This window comes from Dermacentor silvarum, chromosome 8, assembly GCF_013339745.2.
Source record: "Dermacentor silvarum isolate Dsil-2018 chromosome 8, BIME_Dsil_1.4, whole genome shotgun sequence".
NCBI lineage: Eukaryota > Metazoa > Arthropoda > Arachnida > Ixodida > Ixodidae > Dermacentor > Dermacentor silvarum.
Window position 1 is genome coordinate 47,874,063 of NC_051161.1, and position 20,539 is coordinate 47,894,601.

A 20,539-nucleotide genomic window follows, 5' to 3' on the forward strand; every position below is an offset into this window, starting at 1 on the left:
GAAATCGCTTTTCTATATAATACGGACTACGCACGCGATTCCGGACAAGAAATTTGTTATGAATGATGAATGATCGTAGATTAGTTTCTCGCTTTGTTTTCTTTAGCCGGAAGGCAGTCTCTTTCTTTTGTTCTTTAGAAATCGGTTAGGTTTATTACTGTCTACTCTTGCGCAAGTCAGCATGCGCCCACAATGCATCCCGATGAAACATGGCCGACTTTTCGGCGTTGTTTTAAGGAAGCGGCATCGCTGATCTTTCTGTTGCTCCTGAAACCAGACGTGAACCGAATTGCTTCTGTCTTGCGTTTTTAAGCAATACCATAGTGTGCGGTTAGGACATTCTAGGTCTAAGGCTACGAGCTCATATCGATGACCTGAATGCCACTGGCACCACCGCGCACTCATTCGGCAACATCATTCGTTCATATGCATCCCAAAGAAAAACGTTGGCTATGATGTGACATGGCAGCGGTGCACTCCGAATCATTTACGACTACCCCGGCCTCTTTCATTTGTACGATAATTTGTGCGCACAGATGCTTTCTGCATCGGGTCCCGTGGCAGTTGGTGAATTTTTCTCGCGAGAAAAGCGCAGGGGAACAGTAATCTTATTTTCCCAGTGGCACAAGGGCTAGGTAGCATCTGACTGAGAATTTGACGCTACGAAATTCGGCTGCTTTGAGGATAGGAATAAACTTTATTTGTCCAACGGTTATGGCTGTTGGTGCCCGGGGCTTTCTGCTTTCTGTTTGCTAGCGCAATAGCCTTATAATGCGAAGAATAAACATATAATAAATAAATAAATAAATAAATAAATAAATAAATAAATAAATTATTTACGTATCCAGCCCAGGAACAACCATGAAGTCTAAGCGCTGGTGCACGCATACATAAAAGAAAACTAATAAAAGTGACAGGGGAATATCAGTAAAAAAAAACAATGAAAAAAATAACAATCTTGAAAAGAAAGGTGTACATACAACTAGTGATTTTATTAATAATAATAATAATAATAATAATAATAATAATAATAATAATAATAATAATAATAATAATAATAATAATAATAACAGCAACAACAATACTCACCGCGATAGACCACTTGTTACGGCGTTGCGCTGCTGAGCTTGAGGTAGCGGCGAGCGCATTCCGATGGGGACGGAATGCAAACAAAAGCAATAAAAAAAGAAGAAAAGAAAGCACGTGTGTACCACTGATTGGGTACACGTTGAAGACCCCCGTGTGGTCAAGTTAATGCGGAGCTCCCTCATTACGGCGAGCCTCATATTCAGATAAATGCATCAGGGCATTTTTACAGCGTAAGCGGTTATGGGCTCATTCCAATAGCCGTTTCGGGTCGCGATTATGCCGCGGCCGCTGGCGTCAGGCGCGTAATCGCTATCGCCGGAAACGCGAAAAAATGTGGCAGTTTCGCCCGACGGCGAAGCATTGATTGCGATAGCAAATTAGTAGAGAGCTATTCGGAGTAGGGATAGTGGTTTTATCGGCTGCATAAACTTGGACACATTCGCTTGCTAACTGAGTTAACAAGCGTGGTGTCAGCGCGCACAGGCAAACATGAATAGATCACACTGAATGACCGCAGACAACGACTGTCAAAACGCTGGCAGCAAGCTAACAGATAGCTACAGCAGCAGATAACATATAGCAAGCTAACAGATAACAGACTGGTGCGGGCGACCGCCACAGCCGCGGGCAAAGAACGAGCGCAGTTGTTAAGGTGCCTGCAAACGCGGCGCGCCCGACATGTAAGTTGCAGTTATAAGGCTTGATCGGGCACAGCAGACTGCTGTGCAGAGAGCATTACTAGCCGCAGCTCGCCGCCGACGCCGGGCGGACAGTTCACATCGTTCTCGTCAAAACGAGGCGAACAGACTGCCGCGAAGACCCTGTTGTGCGGGGTGCCCAAATTGGAGCTACACTTTTTAGCCGCTCCACTAGCTTGCGCTGTGACTGTGCTGCGTGTGCCGCGCAGGCCTGTTTCAATATTGGTTCAATATTCGGGCAGTGCATTTAATAAGGAGGGACTTAACAGCTGAACTGAAGACACGGGACAAAAGGGAGAGGAGACCAGGATGTCGCTAAACTGTCATCATTTACTTACTTGTTCAGTATACTGCGAACCACAATAGGTCCAAGCAGGAGAGGGCAAACATAGATATGTGCAGCCCATGTCATAAAACGTTAATGAAGCTTGTAACTAGATGAGCGTTTCAAATGTTGAAAAATGTGCCACGTGCAAATAACATAAAAATACAGATAAACATCTGCGCCTAGTATCGGCCACGCGATATAGGAACCGATACAGAATCAGGAATCACCTGCCGGGAAAAAATATTTCTTTTCATTGTTGTCCCAGCTACTGAGGCGGTCCTCTTTAGCGCTGTCCCACCTTTTGTGCCGTGTTTGCAGTCCAGCTTTAAAACTTGCTTAAGCCACTAACCGTGTATTTGCATGTCAGCTACTAACCAAGGAAAACGCGTGAAGGCAGGAGATGGATACGATGAGCAAAATGAGAACAAGGTGACAGCCGGAGCCATCGTTTCGACAAGTGCTTTTTTTTTACTTTTCAAGGCTACATCTTGTCTTCTTCGAGGGGATATATGTCGCCTTGAAAAAGACAAGTCCACTTGTCGAAACGTTGGCTCATGCTTTCATCTTGTTCTCGTCTTGCTCATCACCTACTAACCACTAACTCGGAGGAATACCATTCTGAAGCCCTTTCGAATAGTGCCAACAGCTCTCTCGCGTTAGCGAGGATGGTCCAGTGCAGAAACAGCACTGCAGCTCCACGCAGCGGGCCTCCATTCAAACGATAAGAAAGTTGAGCCCTGACCTATCCGGGCGACGAGGACTCTTTTCGATTCGTTCCGCTCCCGCGGCGTTGGCGAGCAGCGGAGCAGGCGGCGAGGGGGTTCCAACTCCTCGCGACAGACCGGGTCGTGAGAGAGAGAGAGAGTAAAACATCTTTATTGTAACACCAAAGTCCGGCGCTCCTACGAAAGGTCGAGCGCTCTCACAAAAGGCCCCGACTCCGAAAAGCCGCAACGACGGAAGCGACGACCGAAGCGCAGCATGCAGCAGCGAGGGTCCGCGTCGAGCCATTAAAGTTTCATGACACCCAGGAGCACTTTGAGCCCGAGCGCCGGCCGCGAAGGGGAAGAGGAGGGGGGTCGCTTACGCGACGAAACGGCCGAGAAATTGCTTTGATGCGCTGACGTGATTGGGTGCGGCCGCGGAAAGGAATCTTTTTTTTCTCTCGGAGCGTATGTGCGCCTCTGTGCGCGGCCTCTGTCTGTGTGTGCTTGAATCACGGAGGCCATATAGCTGCCACCCCGCGCGGTTTTCGTCTGCTCACCGGTTGTCGGCGCCGTCGTCTGCTACGTTCCTGTTGCGGTGACGACTGTGGGGCGCTGCCGCCTGGATCTGTATATTATATAGCCCCGTTCTCGTTCGTCTTTCATTTCCTGCTGGATCCTCTCGGGTGTGTGTATGTGTGTGTGTGTGTGTAAGTGTGCCTGACGCCGCCTAGTGGCCCGGGGCTCTGCTCCGAGACCCGGACGACGTGATGAGCTGCTCGCTGAGTTGGCAAGTGAGCCTCCTGCTCGCCAGCGCGGCTCGCGAATCAAGAAACTCTCGTCGGTGACGACCGAGATGACGCCTCGGTTCATCCGTATACCTTGTCGTCAGGTGCATTGCGGTGGACTGAGGAATTTTTCTTTATTTTATGGAGCTTGCTGTACATCCTGCCGACATTCGAGAATGCCCGCTTTCTTTGGTTCGCTCGCGCTATACAGCCGTCGCATATAGTTCTGTTTTCATCGCGCGGTGCGGCCTCTTGACCCTCTTATTTGGTTTGGTTTTGGATTCTCTCTAAATATGACGCATACCGCCGCTCCCTTTCATCTCCTTTTTTTTCATCTGTTACCGTCTGAGCGCTTTTAACTTGTGACGTGATGATGATAATGACGATTCTCTTTAACAATGGCCCAAACCCACTTCTAGGGGATATACGAAGAATTGGGTCGCATTACAATAACGCAAGCGTAAATAAAAAAAATAAAATCATGTCAAATGAATTAATAAGTAACAAAGTAATCAGCCTCACAAAAAGAAGAAATAAAAAGAAGTTGGGATTGCATAACTGAGGAAAAAGAGTCTGGTAAAGGGCATCTAATAAATTTTAATTCAAAATTTCATGCAATCACGGAAATATGGTGTAAGTAATAATCAACATGAAAAATAAAAAAATGCATTAACAATATAATATATTTGTTTTCGTAGACGTTGCTTAATAAACGTGCGGTGACCTGACACTTCTTTTTTTCCTTTCACTGATGAGTGGTCCGTGCGCATTCTATTGCGAGGCCACCTTCACTTTACTCTACAGATTAGTCATAACTTGTAAAAATGTTAGTTTTGCCGAACATCTTTCAACTCGCCTTTCTTTTCTTTGAGTAATAAAGCACTTGTTGCACTTAAAACTGTCTAATGGCTACATTTAACAGACGAAGTTCAGGTTTGAAAAATTGGTCTGACAGCTCGCTCTAAGAACAACGGTGATGGCCTTGCAGTGTAATCCTAGAAGTGTAGTGCAATCCTGGAATAGTCACCTTCTCATTGAATCATTCTCAACTCAATGAAAATGTGAAAACTGAAGATGTGATCTGCAGGATTTGAAGGTCACAGGTTAATTAGCAAAGTCATAATGCAATAACAAGAAGATGACTCAGGCATAAACTCTTCTGATCAAGTGATGAACTCTTGTTCGGAGCACAGCTTTCAGTGTAGCATTCATTCTCTGTATTACTCTCACAGAGAACAGCTTGGCGCTGTCTTAGATGTCAGTCAACAAACTATCGTCGTCCCGTCGTCATCGTGGTTCTAAAATTCTTTAGGAATAAGTGCCCTCCTCTCACCACCCGCTGCTTGGCCAATCCGCTGTAGTGGACATGCGCCATCGTGAAGAGGCATCAACCACAAATTCGCGCCCGGCGTTATCCTGCGCAGGACGAGCCAGAAGCCAAACGACGATGAAGAAGAAGCGAATGCCCGCAAGCTGGCGGGGGGAGTGGCGAGGCCGTCGCGCAGGGCGTCGCAGGTGAGCTTGGGGCGCTGAAGGGATGGGCCCGCGTCTGGGCTTGAGCCCGCCGGGGGCGGCCGGGGCAAGCGGTCATGCAGCAGGCGCCCGGCGCCTCTCGACTCCCTAAGCTGGGCCGATGGGACATGCTATCCCAGTTACACCGAAAGCTCACATTCGCAGCAGCCGGAGCCGGCAGTCCAATGGATAACCTTCCGCCGGGCCTCGTCAACCGCGGTCAGAACCTCTGCTTCGCCATCTCGTCGCTGCAGTGCCTTTTCCGCACGCCCGAGATGGCGGGCCTCCTGCAGGACTGGGTGCAGAACAGCAACCTCATCATGGCCACCAACGAGGAGGACTTCCTCTGGAGCTACCTGAAGCTGCACGTGGAATGCGTCGCCAGGAACCTGCAGCCCTCGACGCAGGACAACTTCTTCCGGCTCTGCCGGACCTTCATGCCGCAGCTGGTGTCCAGCTCGTCCTACACGCAGGACCAGCAGGACGCGGCCGAGTTCGCGATGACGCTGCTCAACGTGCTGCACAAGATACTCAACAGCCGGCGTCCGCGCACCAAGGCCGCGCAGGCCAATGCCAGCGGCTCGGCCGAGCACAACTCCGAGAACTTCCAGGTGTCCATCTCGACGCTTAACAAGCGCTGCCTCGACCGCATCCTCGAGGTGGCCTACAAGGGCTGGCAGGTCTACGAACGCAGCAACGACTCGCCCATCGTGCACCTCTTCACGGGGCAGACGTCGGACATACACCAGTGCACTTCCTGCCTCAAGACCAGCATTCGCACACAGGAGTACAACGTGCTGCCCATCACCATCGGACTACGCGACCGGAGAGACAGCAATGGCGGAAGGACAGTGCTGCGTCTCTACGACCTGCTGGTGTCCTTCACCGAGGCCAAGCGCATGGACAACCGCGACGCCGACAACGAGAACGAGCTGCAGACGGGGCCCATCTGCAACCTGGCCGCCCACACGAGCTGGCTTCATCGCACCATGCTCTCGCAGACGCCCACCGCAGTGGTGCTCCAGCTGCTGCGCTTCCAATACGACAGCGCGACGTGCCAGACCCGCAAGATTCGCGACCCCATCAAGATTCCCAGTGCCAACATGTGCCTGCCCAATGGCTCGGGCACCTGGCCACAGTACAAGCTGTACGGCATCGTGGCGCACATCGGCACGCGCTCAACGCAGGACGGTCACTACATCGCTTACGCCGAGGATCAGACGTATGGCAAGTGGTACCGCTTCGACGACGAAGCGGTGACCCCCATCTCGGATATCGATGAGGAACTTGCCAAGCCTTTCCTAATGGAGAACGCCTACCTGCTGTTCTACAAAAAGACATGATGTTGAACCATGCAGCGCTCTGCTATGCTGTCCCATCAACAATTCCTTGTGGTATCCTTTGGCATACATTTGGCACTGGCTTAACATAAACCGACAAGCGGCCACGAAATTCTGTATCCTGCGTTTACGGCAACAAGGGATCTGCGTCTTATTCTGAGAGGGACAGTGCCGTGTCACGGAGTGTAGTTTCAGTCATCCCTTTCCTATAACGTTGTGCGACCCCCACCCCTCCCCCCGTCCAGCTGCCCGTTAACGGTGCAAAAATCCCACATTACATTATCTCCACCGAAGACGAGACGTTGATCCTGAGGGGATGTTGCCTTGTAGATAAAATCTCCCGTGTTCAACAGCAGAAGCGTCTGATAAAATTATACTGCGGAATTTTACTTCTGCGCTGCTGCAGGTGCACCATCGTGATCACTGAAATGGTCTGTGTGGTTTGCGAAGTGAAAGTTGATTGCTGTGGCAGTGCAGGCGATGCAATTTCCACTGCAGTAATCGATGCATGAAAAGCGTAAAACAATACATGCAAATGAAGCCTACGTTTTACCAGGAAGTTTATCCCGCGAGTCGCCAGATAAGGTTCTTGCAAGATGCTTTATGCTCCAAATCGCATAATGATGCTGAGCGTGGGAGTCTATTGCAGGGCTATAGTCTGCACTAATGATGACATTCGTGAAATTCATCGCTTATGCACTACATTTTTCACGCTGGTTTGCTTGGTTACTATGCTTAAGGTGGAAGGACATCCGCTCACGTACAGGTCGTCACTAAGCATAAGTTGCCTCCGTAAACACAAAAACATCGCTTTAAGAGTGGCTAAATTTATGGTCATCTGCCTCTGACTGTTAAATCATATTTAAAGAGAACGAATATTTTATGGCTGACTACACCTAATTATAGTGGCACAGTAGTCAGCTGGTTTGCGGGGGGTATATTTGGACACATTTAAGTATTCGATATTAAGGCAATCGTTATAACGCATGAGTGGAATTGAGAGTCCACACGTCTAGACGACTTGCTCACTACAGTTGAAGCGCTTCGGTGTGACGAGAACATGAATTTCAAATCACTGTTTCGGTAACTGCGTCTTCGCCTATAAAGAAGCCTTAGCAGACAGACACGGCTTGTGAGCCTTAAGTACCACAGCTGGTTCTGGGTGAAATTATCAGCCTACTTTACGAGATGGAAACAGGTGGAGTATTCGAGTCAAAACCACGTTCCTGTTTTCATAGTTTCCGAAGTAAAACCATGTCACCTGCGGCTCTCACTGCAAAATCTCACAGGCGTGAAGAAGGCGTGATGTATGGAAAGTTATGTTGCTTCACTCATGAGCCATTTAGTGACAGTGCCCACTTCAAGATGCGAGGTGGTGGGCAATTAGACTATGCGCTTCGCCGGCGTTGTGGAGCGGGCTGATTTTCTGTGGCCGTCAGCTTGGAAGTGGTCTTAAGCAAGCGGTTCATTTAACTGGCAATAAATGATTGCTCGCTTGTCACCGGCTAATTCCAAGAGAACTGCATGCCTTCCTGAGGTCATTCAAGGAAAGGCTACATTGGCTTTCTGGCTGTCGATGACGTTCCTTGCCTTACATGCTTAGACAAGTGACTCTATGAATTAACTATGAGACATGCGCCACCTCCAAATTTGTCTTCTTCTTTCTGGGGTTTTACGTATCAAAAACCAGCTCTGATTATGAGGCACGCCGTATTGGAGGGCTCCGGATTAATTTGGACTACCTGGAGTTCTTTAACGTGCGCTAGAACACAAGCACACGGGCGTTTTAGCATTGTGCTTTCATTGAAATGTGGCCGCCGCGGCTGGGATTGGATCCCGTGACCTCGTGCTCAGCAGCGCAACGCCTTAGCTAACTGAGCCACCGCGGCCATCAAGCTATACGAAAAGATGACGTGCAAATACCATGCACTCTCCCGTGCACACTCTGTTCCGTTAACTGTCCTGTATTACTGTGGTTCTTCAGAGTCTTTACAAATCACAAGTCCTGGAGAACAACTGCGGCTTAACAGAGAAGCGGTTCTCTGAGCCCTACTTGAAGCTAGAGCTGCCTTGATTTGAGCTGGACAAAATAATTAGCCTTGACTGAAACGGGTCTGCATTTTGTGAAAGTCTCCCGTGGAACGGGTAATGGACTAAATAACGACGACAAATATTTACATGGGGGCTCGGAAGCGAAGGCCACGAGTACAACCCTAAAGAGCGGTAGACGACAAGGGCGAAACTTCACCGGCACGACGACGAAAACACCGACAGCGACAACGTCACGTCGACGACGATGATTATGCGACGACGCGACAATGGCGCAAGTGCTCACACATGCATCGGGGGAGCCGAAATGCCATATTTGGCGGCACGAAGTTTTTTTCTCTTTCGATAACTTCTTTTGCCAGGTAGGCATGACCGACGACGATGATGACGATAAACACAATTGTCTCACATGAAAGAGACGGCCGCGAAATCTGAACGAAGCGCGCCTTTTCAAGAGCGAACGCCGTAAAAAAACATGTGGAGACGCCATATGGCTGGCGCGTCAGGAGGTGAAAAGCGAAACAAAGGAGTCAGGAGGAGGAGGCCGTCACTCCTGGGTGGCACGAGTGCGCGGCACTTTCGGCTCTCCTCCACCACCCACCACCCGCGCGAAAGCACGGCACGTATGTACACAAATAGGGGAGGCGAAGGCTGCGCTCGTCATCTGTATGCGACACGGTCGCGGGCACAATTTGGGCGCGAAAAATCTGCGCGTTGTCGGCGGCGTTCCGAAAGCACCGTCTGCAACGCCACTGCTCGACTTCGCTGAAAGAAAGAAAGAAAGAAAGAAAGAAAGAAAGAAAGAAAGAAAGAAAGAAAGAAAGAAAGAAAGAAAGAAAGAAAGAAAGAAAGAAAGAAAGAAAGAAAGAAAGAAGACAGAAAATTGCACGCTCTTTCCGCCGTCGCCAGTCGAATATACCCCCTTGTCACTAAATCGGTGCAGTGGATTCAAAGGTAAGGATCGCTCTACCTACTTAGGGACGACAGCCAAGAAAAGGACCGGTCCACTGTCCTTATTCTGTAGCTTAAAGGAACGTGTTGCTGAGGCTAGTTGGGTCACACTTGGAGGTTTGACAAGTGCTCTCCTCAGGACGGGGGGAAAGGAAGCACGCGCAGGACTCGCCCTTGTCCTGTGTTGGTGTGCGCTTGTTAAAACCTGCGAGTCCTTACTGTACAGCGTGGCGCCTATGGTGACGGACAGAGAGGATCTATGACGGCGCAACATGGCCACATGCCTTACCGGTATTCCGCTTTGCTTAACACCTTGCGGCTTTTACGTACAGCTTTCATTCACGAATTAGCTGAACAAAAATTCCTGATATTCCACTCTCCCGTCATTACAACCGTATGTCGTTAGCCCATCCGTGATCCACCTGGCCAACTAGCGTCACGCACGGGAGGATTAGCAGCGGGTTGTGGACATTTGTACGAACCCTTGGCCTAGTTCTCGCTCTTCGACTGGCTGACGCGATTCGTATAGCATTGGAAGTATTGCACGGATTTTTGTGAGACTCGGGACAGAGCGGAATTCGAGAGCGCAAGCCAGGGAGGGGAGGGGAAGAGGACAGAAAGAACAGCACAGTCGATGCGAAATGGTGAAGGGGGTGGGGGGGGGGGGGGGGGGGGGGCAGTGTGCCTTCCTGCGCGAGTGCGACCCTCTTTAGCGGCAGCGACATTGCATTACACAATGGCGTCGACGACAACGGCGACGCGCCGAATATACAAATGTATGCAGAGACGCCAGTGGAATATTGAGCGCGTCAAATCTGAGTCGAGGCGTCGTCCGAGCGCCGCGTACCATATACACAGAGCTCGCCTGTCGCCGTCTGCTTCTGTTAGACCGAGTGCTCGCTTCACTGCTCACTGGCTTTCATTGCTCGCGGCCGGGTGCTCGAAGTATTGAAAAAAAAAAAAAAGTGTGCGGTCTTGCCATTTTTGCTCCGCAAGCCCAGGCGGAGAACTTCAATGGCTGCTATACCGGCCGTCGGAGCGTCAGACGTCGTTTGGGGACGTATTCTCGGACGGTCACTTTCGGATATATCATTTTCAGTGCGCGCTTATGTTGGCTGGTTGAGCAAAACCGGATGAGCTGATTGGCTGGTTGAAAACTACGTCACGCGAAACGTATAGTATCGCCGATAGTGATCGTCCGAGAATACGTCCATCGGATACGACGCGATACCTGAACATGAACGGTTCCGTTTTGCCACACGCCTTCGCCGCCGTGCGTTTATCTCCTGAACTCCAGCAAATCCCGCAACTGTATAGTCATCGATGAGTCCTGCAGTCTCAACTAAGTATATCCACTTGATGAATTGCCCTTAACGAGGCCGGTACCTCACTTTGGGATCGAAACATAAAAGCGAAGTGTAAGTCTATTCGAGTATGATACCAGAGCCAAGCCATTGCAGAAAGTATACATGCAATTCAATCGCATCTGATCAGAAAGTCATGTGAAGGCAACAAAGTCAGTAGTAACGGAAGGAAAATTTTTATAAATGCTCTTGTAAGTGAGACGGGTATGTTTTCATTCAACGACCTCGAAAAAAAAGAGAAAAAAAAAAACTACGTGCCTGTATATATACAACAGCAGGTGATGGGAGCTTTCTCAAAGCGTCAATCCTTCAAGAAATCCACTGCTTTGTTGTTTGACGATATATGTCTACATAAGACCTGAAAATTGTACTGCTTTCAGTTCTTGCTACTCCTACGCGGGCAAAACTGGCATTCAATATTATGAAATAAATTAAATTAAATAACTCCTGGCAGAACCAACCTTGGCTTGATATCTTTGTAAGTGATAGCGTACACATTACAACAAGAAAGCGCTGCAGATTTCAGTGACGAACGCGTCTCTCAGCCACTGTGGTAGACCGTGCAGAGAAAGCGGAACGTTTATTCAGTATTAAAACGGTGTTAAATCACAGGACACGACGTGCTTGACCTTGAAGAAACGCGCGACATCGCCACAGTACGACGAGCGACGCGCAGCGAATACCGGCGATGAACTCGTCCCGTAACTACTATCGCCATTGTCGGACAGAACATGCGCGCGCTCACTTTTGAAGACATTGTCTTCATCTACCACGACTTCCTTGCCGAGTTACCGCCACTTGTTAACGCGAAAGCGTTAAGGGCCCCGTGTCGCAGAAAATTCGGCGACGGCGTTGGCGTAAGCGCCGCCGTCGTTGGCGGAAATAAGCGTGCCGAACAACATCATCCCGAACCACCCGGACAGGGCAGGCCCTTCGCATGGCGCAAGGCGTTAGTGAACAAAGATTGAATTTATCAAAGTAAAATCCGTCAGAAAAATTGTAAAGTACGAGACTTAACCACAACCTACCGACGTGATAGCATCGGATTGTAATTTGAATATACGAGGAAAAGGTCTGATAAGCAGCCAGGGATCTTTGAATGCTATCGCGTTCCACTCTTAAAGGCGAAACTTTAGCGTCCTCCAAATTTTTTGTATCGAGTATGTCGTTTCAGGAGTGCCGGCCTTCTTCCGGACGTATAAAGTCCATGCGGCACACTATTCATTCACGCCTTTTAACCACACCGTCACCACTCGTAACCATCTTTCTCTCCCCATCTATTTAACCCCGCTCTTAGTAGATGGCTAGAGAAGACGACCTCACGCCGACCTCTCTGCCATTTCTCGAAAACCTTTCTTTCTCTCTTCCTTTTTCTTCTCCTGTAAAGAGGTTCACTTCAACATCTGCTTTAAAAGAAAGCTCTGCTAATGGAACTTGGTCGTCCTAGCGAGTTTCCGCAGAACTCCTTTCCTAATTCAGAATTCATATCCTGCCGAATACTTCGGGTTCTTTTCAAATCACCGAAGCAAGCGGCAAGCCCTTGCGAGCGCTTCGTTCCCAATATTGGACCAACACATGTGTAGCTCTTTCAACCTTAAGGTGGCTCTTTTGGCGCTGCACAGGTAGGGCGCCACGGTGTCATCAATCAAACGATATGCTCCTTCCCCCCACCGCCTCCCTTCCCATAAAGCCATCGTCATCCAGCGGACACCCGCCCCCTCATCAACTGCGCATGCGACACACCGGTTCACCAGCGAATGGGGACTTTTTGCCACCGGCGGTGACAACGGCCGGCAGCCGCTCGTATGCGTCCCTCTCACGCGATGGTCCCATCAATAATGGGGCGGATTGCGCGTATTGCCCAGCGTTGGTCCCCAACCACTACACAAGACTCTCAAAGACGCCGTCGGGTCGCCGCCTTCTTGCCCGATTACACATCCAAAATCCAACACTAACGGAACAGCGCGTGCGCATCCCCGAAATCTGGAGATGCGCCCTGCACGTGCACCCTCTTCCGGCCAACATGACACGAGACGACCATATAGTGGCCCGCGCCTCGCGCGCTCGGAAGCGTTGGCACGTCACTATGGGAACAAACACGGAGTATTCTACGTGGACGCCTCCGGCCCACACCATGGGGGTTGGTACACGGCCGCAGTCGTCCATCAAAAGACCGCGGTGAACGGCCTTACGTTCAAAGCACAAGACGTAACACATGCCGAAGAAGTGGCCATTGCGCTCGCCGCCGCAGATCAGGACTCGCGGGTCATCATCACCGACTCGCGAGGGGCCTGCAGGAACATCGGAAAGAGCTTTATTCCATATTTTCGGTACCGCATACTTAAGCACAGCGATTATATCGGGGCCCCGCGTCTCGCACGATAATATGGACTCCCGCGCACACGGGTCTCGAGGGCAACGAAGCGACTGACGCCGTTGCCTGCGCGGTTACTCTCCGAGCATCGCCCTCGCCTCCTCTCGATACGGACTCCGAATCCAATACGGATTTTACCTTTAAGGAAATCACCCAACATTGCCAATTGGGGCACGCAATCTTTCCTAAACCCTATAGGGGCCTCACGAAGGCGGAGGAGCGTTTACTCCTTCGCCTCTATACTAAAGCACTGCTGTGCCCGGCAGTCCTAAATCATTTCGACCCTGCGTGCACAGGGAAGTGTCCACACTGTGAGAAAAAGTCTTCGGACATTTTCCACACGGTGTGGGCATGCCAATCCACTCCGCACCTTCCCCCAATACCCAATCCTAACCGGGAGGACTGGGAGGCGGCGCTGCTCGGCTGCTCCGGCCTGGCGAGCCAGAAGGCCCTGGTCGTGCGGGCCCAAGCCGCGGCTATAGCCAATGGGCTCCTGTAATGAGGAGCCCACCTAGTGTTTATAAGGAACGTCCCTTAAGGATCGCTCCACACCCTCCCTGTCAATACTTCAGCCAAAAAGAAAGGTTTTCCGTCAGTCGTTCCCCTGTCACTTAGGCCCGAAGCCGTGGTGTGCATGCATCCCTCCCACAGTAGTTTCATACAAAAATTTACTAGAGCTAAAGCTACGTGTCTTTTCGGCTACGGCTACGTGTCTTTTCAAATAGACCATTTTGAACAAACGAATATTGCGTTGGAGACGCAGCAATTCGCAATGATTATGCATGTGCATGCGCAGATACTCATTGCATTCCCAAGTTTAGAAAAAAGAACCCGGCCGAGTTCGTGATGACGCTGCTCAACGTGCTGCACAAGATACTCAACAGCCGGCACCCGCGCACCAAGGCCGCGCAGGCCAACGCCAGCGGCTCAGCCGAGCACAACTCCGAGAACTTCCAGGTGTCCATCTCGACGCTGAACAAGCGCTGCCTCGACCGCATCCTCGAGGTGGCCTACAAGGGCTGGTAGGTCTACGAACGCAGCAACGACTCGCCCATCGTGCACCTCTTCACGGGGCAGACGTCGGACATACACCAGTAAACTTCCTGCCTCAAGACCAGCATTCGCACACAGGAGTACAACGTGCTGCCCATCACCATCGGACTACGCGACCGGAGAGACAGCAATGGCGGAAGGACAGTGCTGCGTCTCTACGACCTGCTGGTGTCCTTCACCGAGGCCAAGCGCATGGACAACCGCTACGCTGACAACAAGAACGAGCCGCAGACGGGGTCCATCTGCAACCTGGCCGACCACACGAGCTGGCTTCATCGCACCATGCTTTCGAAGACGCCCACCGCCGTAGTGCTCCAGCTGCTGCGCTTCCATTACGACCGCGCGACAGGCCAGACCCACAAGGTTCACAAGCCCATCAAGATCCCCAGTGCCAACATGCGCCTGCCCGATGGCTCGGGCATCTGGCCACAGTACAGGCTGTACGGTATCGTGGTACGCATCGGCAGGCACTCAACAGAGAACGGTCACTACATCGCTTACGCCGATGATCAGATGTACGGCAAGTGGTACCGATTCGACGACGAAACGGTGACCCCCATCTCGGACATCGATGAGGAACTTGCCAAGCCTTTCCTAATGGAGAATGCCTGCCTGCTGTTCTACAAAAAGACATGATGTTGAACACTGCAGCGCTCTGCTCTGCTGTCCCATCAACAATTCCCTGTGGTCTCCTTTGGCATTCATTTGGCACTGGCTTAACATAAACCGATAAGCGGCCACGAAATTCTGTATCCTGCGTTTACGGCAGCAAGGGATCTGCGTCTTACTCAGAGAAGGTCAGCGCCGTGTCACGGAGTGTAGTTTCAGCCATCCCTTTCCTATAACGTTGTGTGACCCCCACCCCTACCCCTCTCCGGCTGCCCGTTAACGGTGCGAAAATCCCCCATTACATTATCTCCACCGAAGACAAGACGTTGATCCTGAGGAGATGTTGCCTTGTAGATAAAATCCGCCGTGTTCAACAGCAGAAGCGTCTGATAAAATTGTACTGCGGAATTTTACTTCTGCGTTGCTGCACATAGATTCACTACCGCGATCACTGAAATGGTCTGTCTGGTTTGCGAAGTGAAAGTTGATCACTGCTCAGAGCGGCGGGCGATGCACTTTCCCAAGCAGTAATCGGTGTCTCTGAAGCCTAAAAGAAAACATGCGAATTAAGTCTACGTTGTACCAAGAAGGTTTATCTCGCGAGTCACGAATAAGCTTCTTGCAATGTGCTTTATGTTCCAGCTCTCATAATGGGGTTGAGGGTGGGATTCTATCGCAGGGCTATAGTCTTACTAAAGATGGCATTCATGAAAGTTGTGTCTAGTGCGCAAAATGTTTCACGGTAGTTTGCTTGGTTACTATGCTTAAGGTGGAAGGGTACCCGCTCACGTACGCGCGATCACTAAGCATAAACAAAGCAATAATTAAACTAATGTTTAATTAAGGAAGCATAAAGCTCCCTTATTTAAGGAAGCATAATTGGGGAAGCATAAAGCTTCCTTAATTAAGCACGAAAGAAGCACTTCAAGTGGCTAATTTTATGGACATCTGCCTCTGCCTGTTGAGTCATATATTAAGAGAAATAACTTTTCTTATGACTGAGTGCACCTAAAAACTGGCACAGTACCCAGCTGGTTTGCGAAGGGTATTTTGAAACATTTCAATTAGCGTTATATTTTAAGGCAACCGTTCTGTCTAACGCATGAGGGGAATCGAGAGTCCACACATCTAGACGACTTGCTCGCTACTGTTCAGGTGAACGTGCTTCTTCGTTGGGGCGAGAATTTTGCTTTTAAATAATTTTGCTTTGATAACTGCGTTATAGCCTATAAAAATGCCATCGCAGACATGACGTGAAATTCGGTACCACAGCTGGTTCTGACCGAAATTATCAGCCTAATTTACGAGACGGATGCAGGTGAAGTATTCGAGACAATACCATTTTCTTGTTTCTATAGTTTTCGAAGTAAAAGCATGTCACCTACGACTCCCACTACAAAATCCCGCAGGTATGAAGAAGGCATGATGTATGGCAAGTTTTCTTGCTTCGCTCGTGAGCCATTGAGTGACGGTGCCCAGTTGAAGATGCGAGGGACTGGGGCCAGTAGACCATGGACTTCGCCAGTGTTGTCGAGCTGGCTGATTTCCTATAACCGACAGCTTGGAAATGGTCTAAAGCAAGTGGTTCATTTAACAGGCAAAAAATGATTGCTCGCTTGGCACCCGCGAATTCCAAGACAACTGCATGGCTTCCTGAGGTTGTTCAAGGTAAGGCTACATTGGCTTTCTGGCTGTCCTTACATGCTTAGATGAGCGACTCTTCACTATGAGACATGCGCCCCTCCCCTCCCACCAAATTTGTTATTAAGCTGTACGAAAGGATGACATGCAAAGACCATGCGCTCTCCCATGCACATTCCGTTCCGTTAACTGTCTTTTATTACTGTGGTTCTTCGGAGTCTTCACAAATCACAAGTCCTGGAGGAAAACTGCGGCTTAACGGAGAAGCTCTTCTCTGGACCTTATTTGAAGCTGGAGCTGCCTCGATTTGCGCTCGACAAACTAATTAGCCTTGATTGAAACGGTTTTGCATTTTGTGAAAGTTGCCCGAGGTACGGGTAATATACTAAACAGCAAGGACAAAAATTTGCATGGGGCCGCTGAAGCGAAGACCCCCGAATTCAAGCCAAAGAGCAGTGGACGACAAGGGCGACAACACCGCTACGACGACGAAAGCACCGACAGTGTCACGTCGACGGCGATGATTATGCGACGACGCGACAATGGCGCAGATGCTCACTCATGCATCGGGGGAGCAGAAATTCAATTTTTGGCTGGACGAAGTTTTCTTTTTTCTCTTTCGATAACTTCTTGTGCTAGGCAGGTATGACCGACGACGATGATAAGCACGATGACGATAAACACGACCGTCGCACCTAGAAGAGACGGCCACGAAATCTGAACGTAAGCGCGCCTTTTAAACAGCGAACGCCGTAAAAAAAAAAAAAAAAAAAAAAAAAAAAAAAAAAAAAAAAACATATGGAGGCGCGATTTGGCTGGCGCGTCATGAGGTGAAAAGGGAAACAAAGGAGACAGGAGGAGGAGGCCGTCACTCCTTGGTGGCACGAGTGCGCGGCACTCTCGGCTCGCCTCCACCACCCACCACCCGCGCGAAAGCACGGCACGTATGTACACAAATAGGGGAGGCGAAGGCTGCGCTCGTCATCTGTATGCGACTCGGTTTCGGGCACAATTTGGGCGCGAAAAATCCGCGCGTTGTCGGCGGCGTTTCGAAGGGAACGTCTGCAACGCCACTGCTCGACCTTTGCTGAAAGAAAGAAAGAAAGAAAGAAAGAAAGAAAGAAAGAAAGAAAGAAAGAAAGAAAGAAAGAAAGAACGAAAGAAAGAAGGAAAGAAGACAGAAAATGGCACGCGCTTTCCGTCGTCACCATTCGAATATACCCCCTTGTCACTAAATCCGTGCAGTGGATTCAAAGGTAAGGATCACGCTAGCATGCTTAGGGACGACACAACCAAGAAAAGGACTGATCCACTGTCCTTATTCTGTAGCTTAAAGAAACGTGTTGCTGGGTCTAGTTGGCTCACACTTGGAGGTTTGACAAGCGCTCTCCTCAGGACGGGGCGAAAGGAAGTAGGCGCAGGACTACCTCTCGTCCTGTGCCCTGTGGACTAGTTCGTGTCTTGTCCAAGGCTAGCTCTTGTCCTGTGGTGTACGCTTGTTAAAACCTGTGAGTCCTTACTGTATATCCTGCGCCTATGGTGACGGACAGAGATTAGCCATGACGACGCAAGATGGTCACGTGTCTCAACCGCTTTCTGCCTTGCTTGGCACGCTACGGCTACTACGGTACAGCTTTCATTCACGAATTAGCTGAATCAGACATTCCTGTTGATCCTGCACTCTCCCGTCATATTGACCATGTGCCACAAACCCATCCGTGATCCTCCGGGCCAACTGGCGTCACGAACGGGAGCATTAATTAGCTGCGGGTTGTGGACATTTGTACGAACCCTAGGCCTGGTTCTCGCTCTTCGACTACCTGACGCGATTTGCATAGGATGCTATGGGAATTGCGTCAGCTAGTGCAATCCGTGCAATGCGGTCAATGGACCGCATTGCACGGATTAATAGTACAGTCTATGCAAAGAATAGTACAGTCTATGCGGAATGATAAGGGGAAGGGGGGTGGAGGGGCTCGTCGGTCGCCGTCTCGTTCTGTTAGACCGAGTGCCCGCTTCACTGCTCGCTGGCTTTCACTGCTCGCGTTGGAGTGCTCGAAGTAATGAAAAGAAAAAGTGCGCGGTCTTGCCATTTTGGCTCGGTAAGCTCGGTAGCGGCTGCTATACCGGCCGTCGGAACGTCAGACGTATTTTGGGGACGTATTCTCGGACGGCCACTTTCGGATATATCATTTTCAGTGCGCGCTTATTTATATTGGCTGGTTGAGAAAGCCCGGATGAGCTGATTGGTTGGTTGAGCACTATGTCAGGCGAAAGGTATAGTATCGCTGAAAGTAATCGTCCGAGAATACGTCCCTAGGATACGACGCGGTGCCTGAAAATGAAGGGCACCGCTTTCCACAAGCCGCCGCCGCCGTTCGTTTATCTTCTGCAGAACTGCAGCAAATCCCGCAACCGTATTGTCATCGACGAGTCCTGTGGTCGCAACTAGCGATATCCGCTTGATGAATTGCCCTGAACGAGGCCGTCACCTCACTTTATGATCGCAAAATAAAAGCAAAGTGTTAGTCTATTCGAGTATGACATCAGCGCCGAGCGATTGCCGAAAGTATGCATGGCATTCAATCACATATGATCAGAAAGTCAAGCGAAGGCAACAAAAGTCAGTAGTAACAGAAGAAAATTTTGATAAATGCTGTTGTAAGTAAGACATGTATGTTTTCACCCCCCTCAACGACCTCGAAAAAAAAAAAAGTCTGCGTGCCTGTGTATACAGCCAACAGCAGTTTATGGGAGCGGCCTCGAAGCGTCAATCTTTCAAGAAATCGCCCTGCTATGCTCTTTGAAGATATACTTTGTCGACATAATACCTGAAAATTGTACTGCTTTCAGTTCTTGCGGCTCCTACGGGGAACAAACTGGCCTTCACTATTATGAAATAAATAAAATAAATCATGACAGAACCAACCTTGGCTTGATATCTTTGTCAGCGATAGCTTGCGCATTGCGGCAAGAGGCGCGCTGCATATTTCAATGACGAACGCGTTGCTCAGCCACCGTGGTAGACCGTGCACAGAAAGCGGCGCGTTTACTCAGCATTGAAACGCTGTTGAACCACAAGACACGACTTGCTTGACCTTCAAGAAACGCGTAACAGCGCGACAGTTCGATGAGAGACATGCAGCGAATACCGGCGATGAACTCGTCCCGTAACTTCTATCTACATTGTCAGACAGAACATGCGCTCGCTCACTTTTGAAAACATTGTCTTCATCTAGTACGCCTTCCTTAGCGAATTACCGCCACTTATTTTCTATCGGATATGTTGTTTCTGGTGTGCCGGCCTTCTCCCGGATGCGTAAAGTCCATGCGGCACACTATTTATTCATGCCTTTTAACCACACCGTCACGACTCGTAACCATCTTTCTCTCCCCATCTATTTATCCCGGCGCGTAGTAGATGGCTCGAGAAGACGACCTCACGCCGACCTCTCTGCCATTTCTCGAATAACTTTCTTTCTCTCTTCCTTCTTCTCCTGTGAAGAGGTTCACTTCAACATCTGCTTTTAAAGAAAGCCCTGTTAATGGAACTTGGTCGTCTTAGCAAGTTTCCGCAGAATTCCTTTCCTAATTCAGAATTCATATCCTGCCGAATACTTCGGGTTCTTTTCAAATCACCGAAGCAAGCGCCAAGCCCTTGCGAGCGCTTCGTTCCCAAGATTGGGCCAACACATGTGTAGCTCTTTCAACATTAAGGTGGCTGTTTTGCCGCTGCACAGGTAGGGCGCCACGGTGTCGTCAATCAAACGATATGCTCCTTCCCCCGACCGCCTCCCTTCCCATAAAGCCGTCGTCATCCAGCGGACACCCGCCCCCTCATCACTTGCGCATGCGACACACCGGTTCACCAGTGAATGGGGGGACTTTTTGCCACCGGCGGTGACAACGGCCGGCAGCCACTCGTATGCGTCCCTCTCACGCGATGGTCCCATCAAGGGGGCGGCCTGTGCGTTGGTCCCCTGTCGCTTAGGCCCGAAGCCACGGTGTGCATCCCTCTCACCATAGTTTCCTACAAAAA

The 20,539-nt window shown here is 50.0% G+C and overlaps 1 protein-coding gene and 1 pseudogene across 1 annotated transcript; both read left to right on the plus strand.

Moving 5' to 3' along the window:
* The first annotated feature begins 5,071 nt into the window (after window positions 1-5,071).
* Window positions 5,072-6,903, plus strand: LOC119462654 (ubiquitin carboxyl-terminal hydrolase 2). The gene has a single exon (XM_037723967.2). It carries the CDS (start codon window positions 5,197-5,199, stop codon window positions 6,460-6,462), a length of 1,266 nt encoding a protein of 421 aa, XP_037579895.2. The 5' UTR covers window positions 5,072-5,196; the 3' UTR covers window positions 6,463-6,903.
* Window positions 6,904-8,998: 2,095 nt separating this feature from the next.
* LOC119462113 (putative ubiquitin carboxyl-terminal hydrolase 50) lies at window positions 8,999-14,886 on the plus strand (annotated as a pseudogene).
* The last annotated feature ends 5,653 nt before the right edge of the window (window positions 14,887-20,539 follow it).

Bases quoted from the DNA above. Each gene is read 5' to 3' on its own strand.
- LOC119462654 (XM_037723967.2), top strand. From the start codon at position 5,197: ATGCAGCAGGCGCCCGGCGCCTCTCGACTCCCTAAGCTGGGCCGATGG.